Source organism: Ascaphus truei, chromosome 9 (assembly GCF_040206685.1).
Source record: "Ascaphus truei isolate aAscTru1 chromosome 9, aAscTru1.hap1, whole genome shotgun sequence".
Lineage (NCBI taxonomy): Eukaryota > Metazoa > Chordata > Amphibia > Anura > Ascaphidae > Ascaphus > Ascaphus truei.
Genome location: NC_134491.1, coordinates 29281667 through 29305600, shown reverse-complemented (window position 1 = coordinate 29305600; position 23934 = coordinate 29281667). Strand labels below are relative to the sequence as shown.

At 45.7% G+C, this 23934-nt stretch overlaps 1 protein-coding gene across 3 annotated transcripts in view; it reads right to left on the bottom strand.

The window, feature by feature from the left end:
- Positions 1-23934, bottom strand: part of SMOC1 (SPARC related modular calcium binding 1) — a 137446-nt gene that overhangs the window by 37261 nt on the left and 76251 nt on the right. For all 3 annotated transcript variants that reach the window (XM_075614189.1, XM_075614190.1, XM_075614191.1), the window contains exons 4-5: positions 19347-19446; positions 17764-17811 (exon numbers count right to left, since the gene is read on the bottom strand). In XM_075614189.1, the coding sequence (XP_075470304.1) occupies positions 17764-17811; positions 19347-19446 (148 nt within the window). The remainder of the gene's footprint in view (positions 1-17763; positions 17812-19346; positions 19447-23934) is intronic.

The window sequence follows — 23934 nt, the reverse complement described above, 5'->3', positions numbered from 1 at the left end:
GGACCCCGGCTACGCACAACGACCATCCGACTTCTCCACTCCTAGACCTTGGCGAGTATCATGACTATTCTGACCTCTCCTACCCTGACCTGGCTACACGACCTCCACTCCTTACGCGGTTACGTTGTTGTAGGTCAGTGTATATCACTATGCCCACCTCAGCCTCGCGGGCGGTCCTGTTTGTGGTGAGCACTCTTTACACATAAACAATTAACATGACCCCTTACAGATGCACCTACCATGACCCCTTACAGATGCACTTACCATGACCCCTTACAGATGCACTTACCATGACCCCTTACAGATGCACTTACCATGACCCCTTACAGACGCACTTACCATGACCCCTTACAGACGCACTTACCATGATCCCTTACAGATGCATTTACCATGACCCCTTACAGAAGCACTTACCATGACCCCTTACAGAAGCACTTACCATGACACCCTCCTACTGTCTCTGCAAGTTCTCCCTACTTACCATGTAGATTGTAAGCTCTCTGGGAAGGAATGTATTTTTCTAGTGTTACTTATATATTTGAAGTGTTTATTCCCATAGGGTCTCATTGCCTCTATTACAGCTGTGAAGCTTTATGAATATGGATGGTGCTATACAAATAAAAATATACATACATACTTTTGACACGGCTGTAAACAGAAAATAGTGCAGTGCATCAACGCAAAATTGTCTGCACACTCATACATGGAGCTATAAGTTGTTTTTGTTGGCGACATACATGGTTTTGTCTGACCATGCAATCCTGATTACCAGGGACGTTTAACTACCCCTAGATTTGCGGTTTGACTTCCTAATACAATTCAGTGCAGTTGTCTTTTGGGAAAATCCATTTTGATAGGATCATAGAACCGCGGCTAACCAAGCCAGTACCTAGAAACCCGGATTCCTCCCTGACATTATTCATATTTCTGTGGAAATAGATACATAGCAACAAGCCTAGGAATGCAACAATGTTATTCAATAATTATATAGTCTTTAAATGAGAAATTCAAGACAGCAAAAAAATGTTTTAATTGAAGCAGGGGGTCTCCGGAGCTGAACCCCGTTAATTTCAGCTCCAGGTACCCCCTACTTCCGAAGATACTTACTTCCGAAGTAGGTGCTCAGCAAGCAGGGCTTTAAAGCTTAAAGCTCCCGCATCACATGGGCCAATAGGAAACTGCATCGATGATGTCACAGCTTCCTATTGGCCGTAGGCTGGGAAATCTCTGAAGAGCGGACACATTGTGAACCCGAGGAGCGCGGCTACTGGAACCTACTGTAATTCACAGGTATGTATCTCCGGAAGCAGGGGGTCCCAGAGCTGAAATTAAAGGGGTTCGGCTGCAATGGCTCCCTGGGTCAACCCTATTTAGAAAAAAGAATAATTTGCAAAAAATCTGCTGCCTTGGATTTCCGCTTTAACGCTCATTGTGTCTCAAAATTCTATGTACAGCACAGTGTACATTGTGAGTGCGAAATCATAATATTATATATTATCCTTATATATACTGATCACCATGTGCTGGGATATTAGAGGTAAATGAGCATTCTGGTCATATTAGGGTTCCCAACGGTCCTGAATTTAGCAGGACCGCCCCAAATATGTATGCAATGTCCCAGCTGACCCGAGGCTGGACAGCTTGCCTTTTTACACGCAGTAGTGGGCTCGCAGACACTGGGGATAGAAGAAAAGATACAAGAGAGGAGATTAAAGAAAGGGGCATGGAATTAAAGGCAGGTCACCTGGTCTGTACTCTATACAGAGGTCACTTACTGAAGATGGCAGGAAAATAAAATACTTTAGCCACCAGCGTGTTAGACACAGACAGATGCTCATAGACAAAGAACATCCTCAGTAGTAACAAGGTTTCCTACTTCCTTTGTTTGAAAGGTGGTGACCCTATGTATAATTGCACTGAGTATCTTTATATTCCCCCAGCCACCCAAATCTCCACAAAGAAAACAACACATAAAGTCACCCTACATACAAAGTGGCGCCATACCTGGAATGTGGCGAGATTTGCTTTAACCCTTTGACTTCCCTAGGACGTAGCTACTATGTCATGGATTCTGGGGGCCCCACGACAAGAAACGCTTGTTGTCTTCGGGGCGAAAGCGTCCAGGACAAGATCTGAAATGATGGCGGATGGAAGGGATGGTGACTACTCTAATCCGCTCCGTCATCCATGACTGAGAGGTCACATGATGACACGTCCCAAAGGGGGCCGCGGCATACTGGCTCCTGCGGCCCTTCCGGCACTCAAAGGGTTAAAGCAGAAGTGATCAGCAATAAAACATTTTTGCTTTCTCGATTTTACTTACTTTGAGGAATCTCGTCTTCCCCTTTCCAACGCTGTTTTTATTTTTATTTTAAATCCGGCGGTCTGCTCAAGACAAGTAAGTGTTTGGAATGTTAAGCACCTGGGAGGTTAAAATGGAGAATTCTCCCAAGAGTCCACTATAGTGTAAAGGTTACCATGGTAACCTCAGACACAAGGGATTAAGGAAATCATAATTTTTAACACAAACAAATGATTTCTTTTTAAAATAGCAGCACGTGTCAGGGCGGCAAGATACTAATATTTGTCTTCCTGTGCCGACAAAGCGTTAGTTTGAATGCAAAATGAACATCGGTTGGTGCTTCTACCTGATTGATCCATGATCTTACCTCCAAAGTGTAAAGTATTTTGCACGGTTTTGGATTTTTTCCACGACACATGGAGGTCGTTGTATATATCTATCTGTATTTTTATATTTTGTATGCTGCCACATTTTTTACTTCGGAATGAATAAAGGGATTTCTTCTGGGAGATCTGCCCGATCATTCTCTTTTTTTCTTTGTACTTTAATACAAAAATAATTGGTAAACTTTTCAATTTTCTTTTTTTTAAAACAGAATCTGTCACGGATGTTTGAAGGTGTAACCCCACAAAGATGCCCCCCCCCCCCAAAAAAAACCTTCTGCAAACAAGTTGAGTATCTACTTGGCTTACTTAAACTAATATAACATTGCTAAAAGCAAGGATGTGGCTTCTCTTGTTTCCCTGAAAATGAATTGCAAATGGTATTTTTGCCATTGAAATGGCTAAGTTTTCTTTACCCGTATCCCACCCTGTCCTTGGCAGATAGAAGAAGCAGAGGTCCCAAAATGGGGCCGTCGCGCCCATAATGGCCCGTGCCTCCAGGGGGTACTTAACGTGCCTTCCTTTCCTTCCCCCCACCACGAGGCTTGGTGGATTTGCGCGCGAATCAACAAGAGGAGGGGCTAATGGGGCGGGCTATTTAAACCCTGCGCTCGCAAAAGCTACTCACTGACTCTGTTTTTTTCTCCCTGCAGGTACCTGTGAGCGTGGTGTCCCCCGATAGCAGCATGGATCCCCGCAGCACGAGCAGCATCCAGGCTCAGGCAGCTGACCGCCGGACACAGCGCCCGGCGGCCCCACGGAAGCAGTGGCCAGAGCAGGAAGAGCTGCAGCCCTCTCCCATCCGGAGAGGGAAGCAGGCGGCCCAGCCCCGCTCCCAGCCCCCTCACAGCTCCTCTCCCATCCGGAGAGGGAAGCAGGCGGCCCAGCCTCGTTCACAGCCCCGCTCTCAGCCCCCTCAGCCCCGCTCACAGCCCCCTCAGCCCCGCTCTCAGCCCCCTCAGCCCCGCTCTCAGCCCCCTCAGCCCCGCTCACAGCCCCCTCAGCCCCGCTCACAGCCCCCCCACAGCTCCTCTCCCATCCGGAGAGGGAAGCAGGCGGCCCAGCCTCGCTCTCAGCCCCGCTCCCAGCCCCCTCACAGCTCCTCTCCCAGCCGCAGAGGAAGGGAATCAGCCCGGCAGGCTGGCTCCGCCCCCCAGCCTCACTCCCGTGCCTGCTCGCAGCAGAGCAGGGAAGGGAGGGCTGTTCCACCCCACCTCATGGGAGAGGACTTTAGCCACCACCCTGCAGCTCCAGTCCCCGCTCCCCCTGCTGGCATGGCCCCCCCCATCCCTGCAAAATCGGCCCCTCCAGCCCCCAGCCACCCTCCCCCTGCTGGCATGGCCCCCTCCATCCCTGCAAAAACGGCCCCTCCAGCCCCCAGCCACCCTCCCCCTGCAGCTGTTAGCCACGCTCCCACTGCTGGCCTGCCCCCCCCTTCCGCTGCACAGCACATCGCCCCCCCTGCTATACATAACACCCCCCCCCCAGGGCCGGCCCGAGCCAGCCCACCAACGCGGCACAGCCACCCTCGGCGCTCCTGGCGCCTTACCCCCAAGTGCCTTACCCCCAAGCGCTTTACCACCAAGCGCCTTACCACCAAGCGCCTTACCCCCAAGCGCCTTACCCCCAAGCGCTTTACCCCCAAGCGCCTTACCACCAAGCGCTTTACCCCCAAGCGCTTTACGCCCACGCGTCCCATGCCCCCCCATACGCACCGGCAAATCACACGCACTACGCTCCTGCGCCGTATGCACCTGCCCCCTACGCGCCATACCCACCGGCACCGCCAGTGCAGGCACCCACACACCATGCCCCAGTGCCCGGTGCACCTGCGCCAGACGCCCCTGGCGCGCCGGCACCTGCCTTGGATACATCAACGGCGGTCCCGCTGCCCCTGCCTGCGGGGTGCCCCCCAGTGCCCCGGGCACCTCCCCAGGCGGATGCGCCGGCACCAATGGCGCTGGGAAGCGTCGCCGATCCGGGGAGCAGTAACAGGAGCCGTGCAGCTGCCAAAAGACCCAGGACCGGTCACCCAGGTGCACAAGCCGCAGGATCAGGTGAGCATGAAAATGCAGCATTGGAATGTAATGAGGATGATGTTGATGGGGACGTTAGTGATGGGGGGTCGGTTAGGTCAGGGTCGGACTGTGAGTCCCAGGGGTCAGACAGCGAGAATAGTGAGAGAGCGAGCAGCGAGTCAGACGCAAGCAGCGGCGCAGACAGCGACGAGACCCCAGGGGTAAAGCGCATAAGGAAACAGGTAGAGGCGTTGAGCAAGGCGGCAAAGCGGAGTAGGACAGATAAGGGAAAACGCAAAGCGCGCAAAGACAAAGGGGCGGCTTCCACCCACAGTGGGGAGGATTCGTTTGCAGTTGAAACTAGCCCCCTGTACACACAAGTGCCCAGGAGAACACAGAGAGACATATGTAACAGGAAGTATGTGGATATGTTCAAGCTGTCTGTAAAGGGGCGAGCAGAGAGGCAACGCGCGCGAGAGGCAGGCGAGAAAGGGCAGGTAGTGAGGAGTAACGCAAACTGGGTTACGGGTTTCATTGTGTTCGGGGACTGTTTCCTTTCAAAACATCCCAAGGAATTGCATAATGTGATGAGATACATGAGCGTGATACAGAACATACATGACGAACACGAGGGGTCAGCGTGGCGGGATTATGACGAGCAGTTCAGGCATAGGTGGCAGGGGGATACACGGTTGAGTTTGGGGAAGATGGACATGGAATTGTGGATGAAGTTAGTGGGACGGGGTAAGCAGGGGGGCGACGCCACCTTTCCCAAGGGTCCAGGCGATCGGCCTGGGAGTGATTCAACAAGCAGGGGCAATAAAAGGGAGTGTTGGGCGTTTAATGATAAACACTGCAAACTGGGGGCGGGTTGCAAGTTTAGGCATGTGTGTAGCCGGTGCGGGGGTAGCCACCCCGTCACGAAGTGCTTCAAAGGCCATGGGCAACCGGAGCCAGGGGAGAGGGAAGGCGCTAGCACCGGTCAGCCTTAGCGGTGTGGGCCGTTGGCTAAAGGGGTACCCCGACCGGGAGAAGGTGTTTTTTTCTTGGAGGAGGGTTTAGAAAGGGGTTTTTTCACACAGTGGGGGGGTGAGTTAAAGGGGATAAAATTGGGACGTATGGTGGGCCCATTCACACACACACACCCCCCCCCCCATTGCTCAGTTAATGATTTCCCCGGGTGCAAGCAAAAAATAAATATATATATATATATATATATGTATATGTATATGTATATATATATTATATTCAGGTAATTAAGACATATGGGGAGGGAGCACTATTGGTAAAATTGACATAGAGGCAGCCTTTTCGGCTGTTACTCTGGGCCCCCAGCAGCTTCAGAGGCACAATCGAATGCTCAAAGGGGCACATTAGGGGCCGGCAGGCGAGTAATTAGATAATCTACTAACATGTTTTCTGTCTTCACAGCAGGGGCCCCTCGATATTTTATTAATAACATGCTTTTGCAAGCGATCAGCAGTCATGGTTTAGGGTCACAGCTTGGGGTGTGGGGTGAGTCCCCAGTAAGTGGCCTTACTGGGTCCTCCGGGTGGCGGAACTGTCAGGCCAGTCATCGTAGGGACACCGTGAATTCCCGAAATGGGGCTCCACCCGATGCGGATGGGCCGCCAGGTAACGGTTCCCCTGAAAAGATCGTGCGGGCTGGAGGCGCCGACGCAGGCGGTCGGTCGCTGTACCCCTGGCACCAATCTTAGGCAGCTGGGCTCTATCCTATGCGGGTAGGCCCAGGCGGCTCTGATAAGGGGGACCTAGGGGCCGTGGAGAGTGTCTCTCGCGGTGGAGAGTGTCTCTCCCAGTAACGGTAGACGGGGGCCGTGGAGAGTGTCTCTCGCGGCGGAGAGTGTCTCTCCTGGTGGACGGTAGATTAGGGCGGGTGGAGGAGGGCTCCCCCCGCCGGAAGATACCGAGAATAGGGATGACAAAGGACTAAGATTATGGCTGACAGTTATTTGCAGGTATTGTTAAAACAATAAAGCTGTGACCATTTTTACTTCCACAAAACTGTGTCGTCTCAGTTTGTTAGGGGGGTGTAAGTAAACCACGCAGTAGGCACACTAGGCCGTTAAGAAGAAGCAGAGGTCCCAAAATGGGGCCGTCGCGCCCATAATGGCCCGTGCCTCCAGGGGGTACTTAACGTGCCTTCCTTTCCTTCCCCCCACCACGAGGCTTGGTGGATTTGCGCGCGAATCAACAAGAGGAGGGGCTAATGGGGCGGGCTATTTAAACCCTGCGCTCGCAAAAGCTACTCACTGACTCTGTTTTCCCACCCACCCATCCCATTGAGAATGTAATGTTGTGTTGTGTATAACCATATTTTATGAATCTGTTAGCAGATCCATCGTTACAGCTTTGGCGGAACGCGGAACTGTCAGGCCAGTCATCGTAGGGACACCGTGAATTCCCGAAATGGGGCTCCACCCGATGCGGATGGGCCGCCAGGTAACGGTTCCCCTGAAAAGATCGTGCGGGCTGGAGGCGCCGACGCAGGCGGTCGGTCGCTGTACCCCTGGCACCAATCTTAGGCAGCTGGGCTCTATCCTATGCGGGTAGGCCCAGGCGGCTCTGATAAGGGGGACCTAGGGGCCGTGGAGAGTGTCTCTCGCGGTGGAGAGTGTCTCTCCCAGTAACGGTAGACGGGGGCCGTGGAGAGTGTCTCTCGCGGCGGAGAGTGTCTCTCCTGGTGGACGGTAGATTAGGGCGGGTGGAGGAGGGCTCCCCCCGCCGGAAGATACCGAGAATAGGGATGACAAAGGACTAAGATTATGGCTGACAGTTATTTGCAGGTATTGTTAAAACAATAAAGCTGTGACCATTTTTACTTCCACAAAACTGTGTCGTCTCAGTTTGTTAGGGGGGTGTAAGTAAACCACGCAGTAGGCACACTAGGCCGTTAAGCGAATAGCAATAATGGGAGGGAGTTAGGGGGCTCTGCCCGGGAAACTGTTGCTGAACACACAGTGACATCAGACAGAAGGGATATGTGAGTGCACCTTCCCGGCTTCAATCAGACAGAAGGGATATGTGAGTGCACCTTCCCGGCTTCAATCAGACAGAAGGGATATGTGAGTGCACCTTCCCGGCTTCAATCAGACAGAAGGGATATGTGAGTGCACCTTCCCGGCTTCAATCAGACAGAAGGGATATGTGAGTGCACCTTCCCGGCTTCAATCAGACAGAAGGGATACGTGAGTGCACCTTCCCGGCTTCAATAAGACAGAAGGGATATGTGAGTGCACCTTCCCGGCTTCAATCAGACAGAAGGGATATGTGAGTGCACCTTCCCGGCTTCAATCAGACAGAAGGGATATGTGAGTGCACCTTCCCGGCTTCAATAAGACAGAAGGGATATGTGAGTGCACCTTCCCGGCTTCAATCAGACAGAAGGGATATGTGAGTGCACCTTCCCGGCTTCAATAAGACAGAAGGGATATGTGAGTGCACCTTCCCGGCTTCAATCAGACAGAAGGGATATGTGAGTGCACCTTCCCGGCTTCAATCAGACAGAAGGGATATGTGAGTGCACCTTCCCGGCTTCAATCAGACAGAAGGGATATGTGAGTGCACCTTCCCGGCTTCAATCAGACAGAAGGGATATGTGAGTGCACCTTCCCGGCTTCAATCAGACAGAAGGGATATGTGAGTGCACCTTCCCGGCTTCAATCAGACAGAAGGGATATGTGAGTGCACCTTCCCGGCTTCAATCAGACAGAAGGGATATGTGAGTGCACCTTCCCGGCTTCAATCAGACAGAAGGGATATGTGAGTGCACCTTCCCGGCTTCAATCAGACAGAAGGGATATGTGAGTGCACCTTCCCGGCTTCAATCAGACAGAAGGGATATGTGAGTGCACCTTCCCGGCTTCAATCAGACAGAAGGGATATGTGAGTGCACCTTCCCGGCTTCAATCAGACAGAAGGGATATGTGAGTGCACCTTCCCGGCTTCAATCAGACAGAAGGGATATGTGAGTGCACCTTCCCGGCTTCAATCAGACAGAAGGGATATGTGAGTGCACCTTCCCGGCTTCAATCAGACAGAAGGGATATGTGAGTGCACCTTCCCGGCTTCAATCAGACAGAAGGGATATGTGAGTGCACCTTCCCGGCTTCAATCAGACAGAAGGGATATGTGAGTGCACCTTCCCGGCTTCAATCAGACAGAAGGGATATGTGAGTGCACCTTCCCGGCTTCAATCAGACAGAAGGGATATGTGAGTGCACCTTCCCGGCTTCAATCAGACAGAAGGGATATGTGAGTGCACCTTCCCGGCTTCAGCTCCAACATGTTTACAAACCAACTTTAAAAAATGATTTAAAAATAGGTATCAGATTTGGGAAAAAATGCATCAATCACCAAGATGTGATCCCTCATACAAATCCCTGCCATTCATTCTCTGTGGTCAGGCACTGGAATAGGAGGACTCTTTCAGGCGAGCACCGTTTGCATATTACAGTAGGTCATTGAAAAGATCAATTTTTCTTTTCATGGGAATTAGGGTGCCATGGGGAGCATTGAGGAACAGTGGAGATCTTTGACCGGGAGCTTGAAACCAGCCGAGTGGCCGTAAAACAATTGTGTCAAGAACCAACCTCTCAGCATCTGTTTCCTTTGGTCAAATGGGCTATAGGAATTAGAGGTTTCCTGTGTTTCTGCCCCAGTGTGTGTATATATATAAATATACGGAAGTTTTGCATACACAGGTAACGGGGGCTAATCATGGGATGTTTTCATATAGTGACATTGATGCCGCTAGGATTTCAAGCCTAATGAGCGGAGAACGTGATTTTTTAACTACACCGGATAGCGAGAATTTTTCTAGAGATTTGGAGAAAGCAATGAAACAGCAGACCAACCTAGAATGACATGGAATAACCCTGGCGGAATATTACAGGGTTAGAAGGATCCCGAGGGGCCTAAGGATGTCACTGCGCCCGACGATGTTTACTGACAACAAAGAATATACGGACAAATTTGAAAAAATATTGAACAAATGTTCATTTGATATTATTATCTTAACCATTGAGCATATCCAACAGGAACTGACGGTGGTACAGAAGAAGATCAAAGTGATAGAGGAAAAGATGAAGAACAACACTATGACAGTTGAAGAGATGGATAGCCTCAAAACAAAAATGGACAAGACTGTGGAGGACTTTAGAAAGGAAATCGTTACTAGAAAAAGAAGGAAGTACCAGAGGGACTTGGAGGACTATGAATCCAATAAAATCTACCGCTGGACTTACTGTACCAACGTACTGAGTCCAAAAGAGGAGGCAGAGGATACTGTAAGAATAACCAACAGAGGAGAGACTTTCAGAGATCATCAGATTCAGAAAATTCAAGCAACACCTCTTTTTTAGAGCGGGGCCCCCCGCCGTTAAACCCGCCAGGAGACACATCAGACGAACGAGGCGGGGAGGGACGCGGCGCAGGACGAGGACGTGGAGCCAAGCAGCAGTCGAGCAACAAGATTGTAACGAGGTCCCATCATTAGTGGTGAATATATCTGCATACACTTTGACGGACATGGAGGATAAGATCTTACAACGGGGGTTGTCATTTGCCCCATGTAATAGACTTGATAGTTTTGAATTAGATCTGGACATTGTGCGTTTTTTTCGCAATCTAAGATGGAAGGCTTTTTTTGCCCATTCAGGAAGGCATGTAGAGCAGGATGGGTTGGTCACTCAGACAGGGACCATTAGTGTCACTATGGCAGAAGTTGCAGGGACAGATACTTCCCTTATAGAATTAGCGACTGGCCTTAAACGTAAAAGTACACGCAGCCCACCATTTACCAATCACCAGGTTAAGGCCTATATTAAGTCCACTACATGTGAACTTGATAAGCTACGGGCTAAGGGCCAAGTGGGCAATAGTAATCCCGCTAGTACCAACTTCTCTAAACAGCAGCGTCTGGCAGTCAATGGTCTTAAAAACAACAAGGCCATCGTTATAAAACCTGCAGACAAAGGGGGAGCGATAGTGGTGATGGATAGACCCCAGTATAGGGCCGAGATTCTATCACAGCTATCGAATCTAGAGAATTATAGACCATTACAAGGAGACCTCACATCAGGCATTCATAATGTCATCCAGGGGATTTTGGAGAAGGCAGAGGTGGGTGGATCATTACGAAACAACTACGGTTATATCTTACTATGGAGGAACCCATGATCCCAGTCCTCTATGTACTCCCCAAAATCCATAAACGGCTAGAGAATCCACCAGGGAGACCCATAGTGGCTGAGACAGGTTACATTTTTGAACCAATATCCATTTTTCTAGATCGTGTTCTCAGACCACTGGTAGAGATAGGACCTTCATTCCTTAAAGACACTACACAGTTCCTTCTACATATTAGGCAGCTGCATAACATCATATGTGAGTCACTGCTGGTTATGTTGGATGTCGGCAGCCTCTACACCTCCATCACTCATGTGGAGGGTGTGGGGGCTGTCGACTTCTATCTGACCCAGCAGAACCTCCTGTCATCAATTGAACGTGATAGAAGAGAGAAATGGTAGAGCACAACCGGAAATATCCACACAAAAAAAAAAAAGAATTAAAAAGAGGAAAGTGCTGTATCCATAAAAGGGTTTAATAGTCATGGAGAAAAAGGGCAACGCATTACCCTACCAACATGTTTCGGGCTACACAGAGCACTTTATCAAGGCTCTGTGATAAAGTGCTCTGTGTAGCACGAAACATGTTGGTAGGGCAATGCGTTGCCCTTTTTTTCCATGACTATTAAACCCTTTTATGGATAACACACTTTCCTCTTTATAATTCTTTTTTTTTCGATATTTCCGGTTGTGCTCTACCATTTCTCACTTCTATTGCATTCTATCTTCACGGACGGAGGCACACCTTGAAGGTCTGATGGGAACAACATGGACGCTGCAGCAGATTCGTGAGTTTTTCCTGCCTGCTACATGGTTATATCATCCTACTAAGGGATCAGGGTATTATCTATTGGGGTGATTATTAGCTCTTGGGTTCCTGGATAACTTGAGTGCCATCTATGCTGGCTTACCAACTAGGATACCACACCCAGTACCCTCCCTACAATCAAGACACATCCCAGACCTCATACACCATCATCATTTCATCATTACCATGATTGTATACGGTTCTTAGCACCACGCATTATATTTCCGATCAATTACCTCTTTGTATTATTTAATGATCAGATATTTGTACTGCGCGGCGGAAAATGCTGGCGCTTTACAAATAAACGATAATAATAATAGAAGAGTTTTGGTATGTGATCGAGTTATCAATTCATTGCAAAACCAAAGCAGCTTGAAGAGGAAAGTATTTAAACAACCACGTGCTTTAACCCGTATGCTGCCAGCGGGGGGCAGCAATGCATTGTGGGCCAACCTCACATCAAAAAGGTTCAAAGAAGAAGACAAATAAAATATGTTACACGCAACACTCAGAATAAAAGTTTATAGGTTACGGGCACTGCTAATAAACCTGTTTAGCATTCCTGCTTCTTTATGTCCATAAAATCATTTGAATGTGAGAGCTAGGTGAGCCTGCTGTGCAGTGCCACCCTACTGTAAATCCCACACACATTATATGAACGAGTGGCTAATCACTCGCAAGTTGCTATGTCCTTTCCCAGAATCCCCTGCCTTTCCCAGAACTCCCAGATTGTCTCATTCTCACGGGTTGTTAGTTTCCGTCTCAGACAGACAGAGTCTCCTTCAACACCACTCGAGCACCGGAGCCATTCTGGCTCTGAAGAAGTTAATAAGTAGAACTTTGCCTGACTTAAAAATAAAAGGATTGACATTTATTAAAGATAGAGGGCATGCTTTTTAGACTATCGTAGGCAATATTTATTCAGGGTAAAAAGGAATGGATATTTCTTTAAAAAGAAAGTGGAATTGCAAAATGGGAAAAAGCAGTGGTACAGTGTGTGTTTTTTTTTAATGTAACACACACACTTGGGGGAGGGGGCAAATGTGGCCAGAATAAGTGGCACTCAAATACTCTCAATTTTAGAGTCAAGAGCTTACACGCCATTTTTTTAAAAGGATGTAAAAAAAAAAGTGCATTGCAAATTTACCAGTTCAATAAAACAGTATTTCAAGGCCAAGTCCCACTTACATTTCATGGCGTTGTAATAAAGTAAAAGCACTTTGCAACATAGCACCTTCTGCTATCTCTACTATCTCTGACAGCTGGATCCTAATTTAAGATGGACCTTTGTGTTTAAGCACAACTTAGACAATCAGAGTAAGAAGGATCACAAAACATACACTGTGTTTAAAGTGTCTATAAAAAAAACAAGGAGTGGTGCTGTGCCAAATTTTAAGAAATGAGCCTCGTGTTAAATAAAAGCTTAAAGTCTTGCAGATACCATTTTAGAGGATTATACAATTAAATAAAAGGCAGTGGTACTCGTTACCTCAAAGTACCATCACCCTTTGTCCACTGAACATGCAGGGGCATATTTGCTAAACAATGCTATGCCATAATGCAGTTTATAGCCCATTCACTTGAATAAGTTATAAGGGGTCTTGCAGCGCTGGGAGGCGCCTTACAGAACAGCACCATATGACCCACAGTATCTATTGCTTTCAGAAGGGGTCAGTTATGGTCTCCTACGTGAAGGACTAAAGAATGTAGACGCTGTTCCAATGTCGCACTGATAGGAGACGAGTTACAAAGCAGGTTTTTTTAAATCACAATTTAAATGGGCTCACAAACAAAGGCTTTTGTTCCAACATTATATAAACTACGGGAGGATTTCACATACTGTGAAAGAAAATGGCAAAGCAACAGCAAAAATAAACGGTTAATTGTCTATTGAGTGGATCAAATTAGATTGTCAGTTCTTCCGGTCAGAAATTGCCTTCTCCCTGTTTATTTTTACTGCTTCTATCCCTTTGAAGGTTATGTAATAATGTGACCAGAACTTAATAACGTACTCTATAACTTTGGATAGTTTGGTTAATAATTCAGTGTATGTTTAATAACTTTCCAGTTTGTCCAGCATGCTGAAATGTACAAATTCATACCGCTTTGTTAGAAACTGGCTAAAAATGTGGCCAATTTTACTAAGCGGTGCTATGCCATAAAACACCTTCCGGAGCTGGGTGACACCTTACAACCCACTGAAGGCAAAGATGTGTGAGAGCCGTGCTGGTCCTTTCTTCCATGTAGTAGCACAGGAGGGAGAGGGAATAGCGGGTACGATACCTTTTATTGGACCAACAAGTAGTTATGTTCCAAGCTTTCATCGGGTCACGCTAACCCTGAGAGGTTGGAAAGCTTGTAACATATCAACTACTTGTTGGCCCAATAAAAGGGATCATACCCCATGCTCCCTCTCCCTCCTTTGTTAACCCATGGAAGGGAAATGTGTCCCTCTCCCACCCGTCGAATTCACCAATCTCTAAAGAGCAGCGACATCCTGTCATTTCAGTGCCTGGAGAAGCCAGCACTCAATGTGTTAAAAAGACATGGGATTAACCCCAGAAACTGAGTTTGCATTTAAAACAGTGGAATTTTCCCTCTTTTAGGAAACCATGTTTTTGCTGCTCGATGACAACTCCAATGTGTTTTAGATGATTTCTAAGGAAAAGGGAAAACGGAAATACAAAAGAGAGCATTTTGCTTTGATTAACTGTGTTTTCTTCTTCTTCTTCTTCTCCTCTGAATAGCTTTTATTGCAGGGACTGTGCACGGCTCTTTGGGACTTCAAAGGTTGCAGATTGTACAGATGTGAAATTAGCATGCGATAAGAAGGGATAGAACGGAATTCCCTGGGCTTTGTGACTCGTATGAGATGTTTCCCTTTCTTAAGCACCCTCTGCAGGTGCATCTATATGAGAAAAGAGCCCCAGGTCTGGGGACCATGAGTGCCATGCACTGAATGTGCTAATTGTGACAGCAATTCTTCTCTTCCCCTCTTCTGATTAAACGCCAGCCTATGGAGACAGCAGGAAGTCCTCTCGACCCCTAACGGCACTATTGAAAGCCTCTTATGTTTAGCTTTTTGATTCTTGATTGACAAATTCACTGCTACCAGAAGGACAATGTTCATTGGCTCTGCCTATTCTTGCATGGGACTTTTGAGGAGAGTAACACAAGTGCACACATACTTTTTGAATACAAGTCAAACCAGAGCGAGAAAGACAGAAGGACTGTGGTGAGTCAACTCTAGAGGAGTTAATTGTTTGAAGTGTACAATGAGTTTATTCTCATAAGGCACAAAGAACTTTTTCTCCCAGGTTTTCAATAGCATCATGTCAAAGTCCTTGACCACAGAGTATTAATGGCATCCTTCTCAGTTGTCCCTATAGGATGCAACATTTTAAGGAGTCGTCATCATTAATGTACATGAAAAAGCAGCACTGACACAATAATCAGGGTGCGATGTTACAAAGCGGCACTCATTATTTTAATTACAAACCCAATGCTCCATTTCTTTTACAGAAATAATTTAATTTAAAAAATGTTTCCTGTAAAAATAATACAATCCTTCTACTCCATTTTGTTTATGGTCTCTCAGGCACTGTACCACTACTACAAGTGGGTAAAAGATTGGTTGAAACAGCAGATTCCAGCGAAAAGCACCAATCAACTCACCAGGTAAGTACAAAAATAAAAAATGTTTATTGAACTACATGATAAAAAACAAAAAACACTAAAGGCAGGACAGGAAAAATTCTCCCACGCGTTTCAGGCTATGCAGTCCTTTCTCATGGAGCCCATATAAGCTAATGCTCGCTGTTAACACAGCTGATTCCCATTCTGTGCGTTAAAGCTGTGTTAACAGCGAACATTAGTTCATATGGGCTCCATGTAACAATGGTTTTTCAGGCAAAAAGTGACACGGTGTGCTTATTTGCATGTCATTTCCCAGAATCCCTTGCTGCAGTGGAAACACTGTATGCTGAGTGGTAATGGTGAAAGGCAGGGTGGCAGACCTGCCTAAGACATGTGAATCTGCTCACAAGTGATCTTTTTATTTGCTATATGCAAAACGGTGGAGGTTTCTTGTTGCCTTTTTCACCCACCATAACTTCAAACGTGATGGTACGCACACGCACGCTCACGCGCACACGCACGATACTGATATGAATCCAATCTATATATAAGCAGGTTTATATATTTGAGTAGTCGCACACTTCGCTATTCTGTGAATCTGCTCCCCAGTGCTAGGGAAGAGTTCAGCTCCATGTAAATACATTGATATCAAATGTTTTCCGGCACGGTCACGTCTCACACATTAGTAGGACTGTGTTTCACGGTCTCATGCAGCATGAGGTGCTGGGAGACCCAAAGCCCCGCTCAGTGTCATAACCATATCCCCAAACATCACGGGCCTCATCCCCACCTTTGACCCACGCCCAACATCACCGGACCGGCAACAGACACCGGGTCCCCTGCTCCGAAAGTGAGGAAGGGTCTCATGCAAATATCACGAATGTATGTGGCCAAGTCACATGGACAAAGGGCCCCTTGACATCTCTCGGGAAGCAGTTTCATAGCATATTGAATAAGATCCGAAGACTGAAAGAACTAAACATATCTACATTCAGAGGTCTGCCTCTAAGAAAGCTAGTAACTATATGTCATAAATCATGCAATCATACTGTATGATGAAATTCAATTTACAATGGTCGTTAAATAAATAATCTGGTTTTCTACAAATCATCAGCAGGTTAAAGTCCCTGTATGACACTTGTTTATTAACATTGTCCATCATACAGATTTCATATTATTAATCATGGGGATGTCATTTCCCCCCCATAACAGGAACACCTCCAGAGTTTTCACACTATTTAAACCATGAAGTAAATGATGAGGTCTTTCATTTGGCATTAATACCTGGCAAGCTGTATGAAAAATTATACAGAGTCTAAAAATAAACACCAATGGATTAGGCAGTCTATAAAGAAAGAAAGTTATTCTTTCTGTATACACCTTGAATGCTACCAGCAAAAGAAGTGTGTAGTTATACAGGTACCTTGTAGTATTAGTAGTAATATAATAGTAGCAGGAGAAGGATTTGCTGGACAGGTACAAGCCGTCAATTCAAAGTTAAAAATAAGCCAAAGAAAAAAAATATGTCACAAAGGGTTAGATCTTCAGAGTTTTCTTTGTTGAATGACAGCTACAGAGCAATGGAGATAACGGATAATTAGGACTGCAGAAGGGATGTGGAGCAAGAAGCCGGCACTTTAATTTCCCATTCTTTTATTAGCTTTTTGAGTATTAGAATACAAGTCAACTAATTAAACATAAAACGACGTCTAAAAAGGTAGGAAAGGGCATATATATATATCAGAAAATATCCGTGTTAGTCCAGTTGCGATAGTGCAGAATAAATGAGTTCTTCAGTATTAGGTGATACCTTTTTTATTGGACTAACAGTATTTTTATTTAATCCAATAAAAAAGGTATCACCTAATACTGAAGAACTCTTTTATTCTGCACTATATATATACAGGCATACCCCACTTTAAGGACACTCACTTTAAGTACACTCGCGAGTAAGGACATATCGCCCAATAGTCAAACGGCAGCTCACGCATGCGCCTGTCAGCACGTCCTGAACAGCAATACCGGCTCCCTACTTGTACCCAAGCTGTGTGCAAGCGGGGAGACTATAGAGCCTGTTACACATGTATTATTTACATCAGTTATGCACGTATGTGACGACTGAGGTACAGTACATGCATCGATAAGTGGAAAAAAGGTAGTGCTTCACTTTAAGTACATTTTTGCTTTACATACATGCTCCGGTCCCATTGCGTACGGTAATGCGGGGTATGCCTGTATATATATATATATATATATATATATTTATTTATTTTTAAATTATTTTTAAAGTTGAATTTGGCATTAATTAAGGACACGGGCAACTTTAGTAATGACCTGGTGAGAGATGATGTTAGTTATCCTGTTCTGTGTGGGTACATACAGTATAACTAATAACTTCTAAAAGAGATTGGGACAATGGTGCTAACTGATGAATAATTACAAAATCACATCATAGAACTGCACTCACCTCTCTTGCCCGAGTTACCCTGGCCTGGGGGTTTATCTGTTACTGAACCTTCAAAGGAAAGAGAAAAACCAGATCAAATTCTCAGTGTAAAATATTACAGTAAATGGAAAAAAAATAACTACTTTTACGTAGCATTCACTTTTGATTTCTCCAGGTATCTGCTATTCATATCACGCTTCAAAACTTTAGCTTTTAATTCACCTGTCGCATACCTGTCAACCAACTCCGATTTTTGGGGGGGTCCAGAAAAGCAGGATTACAAATCCAAGAATACAATGGCCCTTATTTTACACTCTACGACAGCGCCGATCCGGTTCTGTAACACAAAACGCCCCATTGACTGGCTTTCCGTGTGATCGCAGTTGATAGAATAAGGGCCTGAGTTAGAGATAAGACTTACTAGGAGTTATTGACAGGTATGATGTAAGTTCATGCGTATTAAATGTGCAACTATGGACATTAATGTATTGAGGTGCTGTGTTGAGTTTAGTCGAGGGGTGGTCAACTCCAACCCTCGAGGGCCACCAACAGTCTTCGACTGAGCCACTTCTGCTGAATGGATAATATGGCGTACCAGGATGAGTTAGGAGAGAAGTTACCTAACACACATACAGTAAAATGGGTTGTGTCAACTTTGTCTTCTCTTCCTTTTCCTGCAATATTTCTGCACCTGATCTGAGCTTGCGGGAGTTTTTCTTTGCCAAAGAAATTATCAATATCGTTCCTATTGTGCAGATTACATTTTTACACATAAAGGTATAGTAAAGATATCTTATCACTATGTTTTTCATTTTGTGTAGCTTATTACAAGACACAATGAACCATCAGCCTCACCAACCTCACTCTCCCACAATATCTTGTATTTCCTCTCTTTTCCTTGTAGATTAAATTGTGTCACTGTCTTTGTATTGTATTGTACAGGGAATATGCTTGTACGTTATAAATAAAATCAGTGTACACGTACATTGTTTTACAGAAGCTGTAGGGAATGCACAGAAAAAGTTGAAAGGGGGCTAAAAGTGACATGCCCACTGTGGGCTTATTTGCATGTCACTACCCAGAATCCTTATCTGCAGCCTAACAACTGTATGGCGTGACAATGGGAACCTGTAGAAGACATGCACACACACTCATGGATATAATAATAATAATAGCATGTTCTTGTATAGCGCTGCTAATTGTACGCAGCGCTTTACAGCCATTTTGCAGGCACAGGTCCCTGCCCCGTGGAGCTTACAATCTATGTTTTTGGTGCCTAAGGCACAGGGAGATAAAGTAACTTGCCCAAGGTCACAATGAGCCGACACCGGGAATTGAACCAGGCTCCCCTGAAGCAATCTCAGTGTCTTTACTCACTGAGCCACTCCTTCTCCATATACTGTAGTATATTTAATATGTGAGGATACATTGTAATATGGTGTAGCCCGCCTTTAACCACACAACACTTCTTACCTTCTGCTTTCACATAACACCAGCTTTTTAACCTCCTCACAGCCAGAGGAGCTCCCATTGCATTGCAAAGCAAAGCATCACTTGCCCTTCCAGCAAGTGTTGGAGTTAAATATATAATGTTTCTCCAGTACCTGAACAAACAGGAGTCTTGTTCTGCACAGAAGACCCACTTATAGGTTTACCATCAGGAGTAACACACCAGCAGTATCCTGTATACGTATGACATTGCACCTGTTAAAAGAACAAATACAAGTCTTAACTTTCCTTCATTCTGTAGGTCAAATAGAAATTTCTACAGATACATCACCACTTACGTAGTGAAAAACATTTTCTTGTACACATTATTTTTTATCAAAAGCAATATATAATAATAAAAGAGAGAGTCTGTCTGTCAGGGCCATAGCATGAAACCTAGAGACCTGAAACTTTGCATGCATACTAAGGGGACATTAGGGATGTGCACCTGTTTTTATTTTAATTTTATTATTATTATTTAAACACATACATTTGATGAGTTATTAAAATGTTCTATATATAAAAGCCAGTAGGTGTTGTATCCGGTACAGTATGTATCTGGCACGTGACATCATAATGCACATAGCCTGGTGGCAGATAGCAGAGTCAGTGTTAAAGTTTAAACAGAAAGCAGATGAATAAAGAAAGAGAGGAAGTCCGTTGACACGTGAGGAGAGAAGAGGGGATAGAGAGAAGGGGAGTACGGGAGGGAGACGAGGAGGGGTGAGAGGGGAAGGAGTGATGTGTGGAAGACAGATGAGTGGGGGGGGAGGAGGAGAACCCGTGCGAGGCATGGCTTTATCATCTAGTACTTCCTATAGGAACAACAGTGCTCAGCGCATAACAAAGATAAGTAAATATATCTGGTCGGCTCCAAATCACTGATTTCATACGTAAGCAATGGGGAGCCATATTTACTAGGCAGTGCTATCCTGTACCTTCCTAATTATTTGTTTAGTAAATCGGTCTAAAGTGTCCAAAGTATAAGAGGATACCAATGTGGATATAAAACCTGTATTTTTCAGTTGGCAGAAGAGCTCAATGCAACTCTAATAAATACGTGATGACTACCTAGACACCACCTATAGCAATCCCTTACTATTAAGTATTAAAAAGCATACCCGGTAGAAATTAAAATAAGGTTGATTTTAGAATAAATGTGCTCTGTTATCAGGACTGGGATGACAGCGTGGTCATTTAGTTTTAATTTTATATATATATACATATATATATATATATATATATATATATATATATATATTATCTTATTATCATACAGACAACCTCATAATCTCAAGAAAATGATGGTGAGGAGTAAAGTATTCAATAGTACAACTGAATGCGGGACAAGACCATGCCAGGAAGCAAGATGCAAAACCTGCGCAATGCTCCACACAGCGGGCACAATACAAATACCACACAGGAATCTGGAGTACAATATCAGAGGAAGGTTCACCTGCTCCTTCAGCAATGTTGTGTACCTCATCATGTGCATGAAATGCACAGGGGGCTGCTACTGTATAGGTGAGACGGGGCAGGGGCTTAACAAGAGAATGAATCTGCATCTCCACAGCATCACACGCGGAACAAGAGACAGTCCTGTCGGCGAACATTTCTCAGACTCTGGCCACAAGATGAACGACCTGAAGGTGGCCATACTCAAAGGTAATCTTAGAACACCGAAAGAGACGGTTGCATGAATACAAATTTATGCAACTGTTCGGGACACTCAGCGGTGGCCTAAACCGAGACTGCAATTTCATGAGTCACTACCCTGACACAAGAGAAGTCTCTTCCCATGAGTGCTAAAGGCCATGTCTATACATACTGCCCAATATGAATGCACACACAGCTGTCTATTACACATACAAATGTACAATGTAATTCTATTGATATATACCAATAGGGACCATATAGTATCTACACGCACTAATAGTATTGCAACATCCTCTTACATTTCTACACCTACCCACACCATTGGAATACACTCCCACTCCCCACACAAGTTTTGTAAAGGGCTGTATACACTGTGGGCGCTTTATACATTTATATTTATACACATACACACACACTCATATCACTAACATTCAGGGACCATTTAACACCTTAAGTAATCAATCGCATACTGCACAGGGGGGAGGGATAGGCTTCAGTCACAGATAACATTCCAAGATGCACTGTTTTTAAGTAAAAGCCTCTCTTGCTTTATCCATTGTAACACCACCGGAAGAAGAGAACAGTGTATCTCGAAAGCTCACACAAATAAAAGCATTTCTTTAGCCACAGAACGGTATCGTCTATTCCGTAAATATATATATATATATATATATATATATATATATATATAAAATTAACATATAGTTGAAATAGGCACTCACGGGTTAACCCTCTGGTGCCCTAAGGAGACTCTGCAGGGGGGTAGAAGAAAGAGGTACGGATGGGAGGGGGGGAGAAGGTATTGGGGGGCAAACAACGTAATGGGGGAGAAGGAGGTAATGGGGAGGGAGAATGAGCTATGCTGGGAGAAGGAGCCTGGAGGGGGGTGAGTAGGTAAGGGCCTTGGAAGAGGGAGCAGATAAGGGCCTTGGGGTGGTGGGAGTAGGTATGGGCCTGGGAGGAGGTTAAGTATGGGCCTGTGAGGATGAAGGGCAAGGATCATGTGGGCCTACCTGTGGCCCGAGGAGGGGCCCTGCCGAAGGCCCAGCTACAGGGAGAGGTTCATGGGCTAGAGCAAGAGGACCCATGGGCTGGAGGAAGAAAAGGGCCCTCCCATGTGCTGGAGGGAGAGGCAACCCCTCCCAGTTGCTGGCATTGTCGGAAGGTAGGCCCAACTTCCTATCACACCAGCCGGGTCCCCCAGAGCAGCCATGCCCGGGCCATTTGTCCCGGCATCCACCCCCCCTGTCGGTGGCCCTGCTTTGAATGAATAAATGGATTTATTTAACACATAAATGTTTAGGTCCTATTCCGGAACCTTTCTCAAGATAATAGGGCCGAAACGTTGATGTTAAATAAATCCTTTTATTCATTGTAAATATCTGTGAGTGCCTATCTCAACTTTATTTTGATTATCAATTTTCTATCAGTGCACCTAGGTAAGTTACTGGATTGTTATTTGAGTGCAAAAAATGGTGAACGTTTTAAAAAATAATAATATTGGCAATGCCAATGCACAGATCTCAATCACCAATATAGTCCACATGTCAACATACAACTCCCTGGAAATGGCTGGAAGATGCTGCTGGATTACATAATTATTCACATTGATAGATGTACAAGGGTTAGGATAAAAACCCTTGAAGTAAACTAATGCTAATCAGAATGATGTGACAAAGCAATATCATGCACAAGGCTTAGCACAGAGTTGTTTCAGGCCCAAATTTACTAAGAAGTACTATTCTATAGACACCCTCTGGCGCTGGAAGATGCATTCACTTGAATTGGCTGTTAGGGTTCTTCTGGCACCAGAAGAGGTCTTACAGATGTAGCATAGCTTCCGGCCGCTACCTTTTCCTTTGGTCCCTAACAGTATAAGTCCTGCTAGGGTCAGCCACTGGAGGGGTTAAGTCCTCATGAAGGCCTAGTTTGCTATTGCAGCCTTGGATACACTTACTGTATCCAAGGGCAGGCCTAGCAATAACCTGAGCGTGTCAGCCTGTGGGAGTATACTGGCTGGGTCACATGAGGCTTATGTGACGCCTGTCAGTATCAGACCTGCCTTGTTATGGGGCAGGGTTACAAGCCCAAACCACCACGGTATTTACTGGCACACTCCCAGAAATCAGTGTGTCTCTTTCCTCCCCCTGTGGAGTGGACAACAACTACCCTGTATCCCACAAGGGGATACAGGAGGAGCACCAGAAGGGAACCAAGATGGGCCTAAAGCCTTAAGGTAACCTTCCAGGGGAAGCAAAGCATGCTGTAACTCTGCTTAGTGCAATAAATACCAGTTTAATCATAACAAGGTGTGGTTTACTGCCTGAAGAGTACATATTGTCATCATGGATCATCCTGCACTAGTTCCAGGATCCTCGCTGACTGGAGGAGCTGCCAAAAAATGAAGCATCCTAAAAGCCTGTCCTGATTCTCCCCACACCATCACGAAGCAACTCAGAGCCCTCCTGTTGCCTCACAGGTATGCACAGCACTAGGAAACATACAGGTAGCGACCCAATCTCCACAAGAAAAAAGTATTATGTGCGCACGGTCCCAAAAATCTTGTAATGTCCCAAAGTGTGTATAAAAGTCTCTCTGTAGCTCCTCACTCTCCCGTGATCAGCGGGGCAAACAACCGAATATATATACACACATAAAGCGGAGCGCAAAAAAGAGAAAAGAAACGCATTATTAGTATAAAATTAAAGGTAATTAATATTTATAGTATACATAAAATGTAGAACTTACAGTACATAAAAATTGGATCACAATGAATCCAGAAATCACTGTGGGAGCTCGAAGGAGGAGTAGAAGGGAGCGTTTGTACCATCACAATGGCAGGGTCCCAAAATGCCAGATATATAGCGACCCAATCTCACAGAGGGTGGGGGGAAAGGTGCTACACATAATTGCACAGTTTAGTACAATATGGGCCCAATGAGTTATCACTGTATACTGCAGTGTTATTAAGTGGCTTACACATGTAGCGGGGTACCCCCTGGCTACTAAATCTACCCTATGGGCTGGCAGTAAACCCTGGTGTTCACA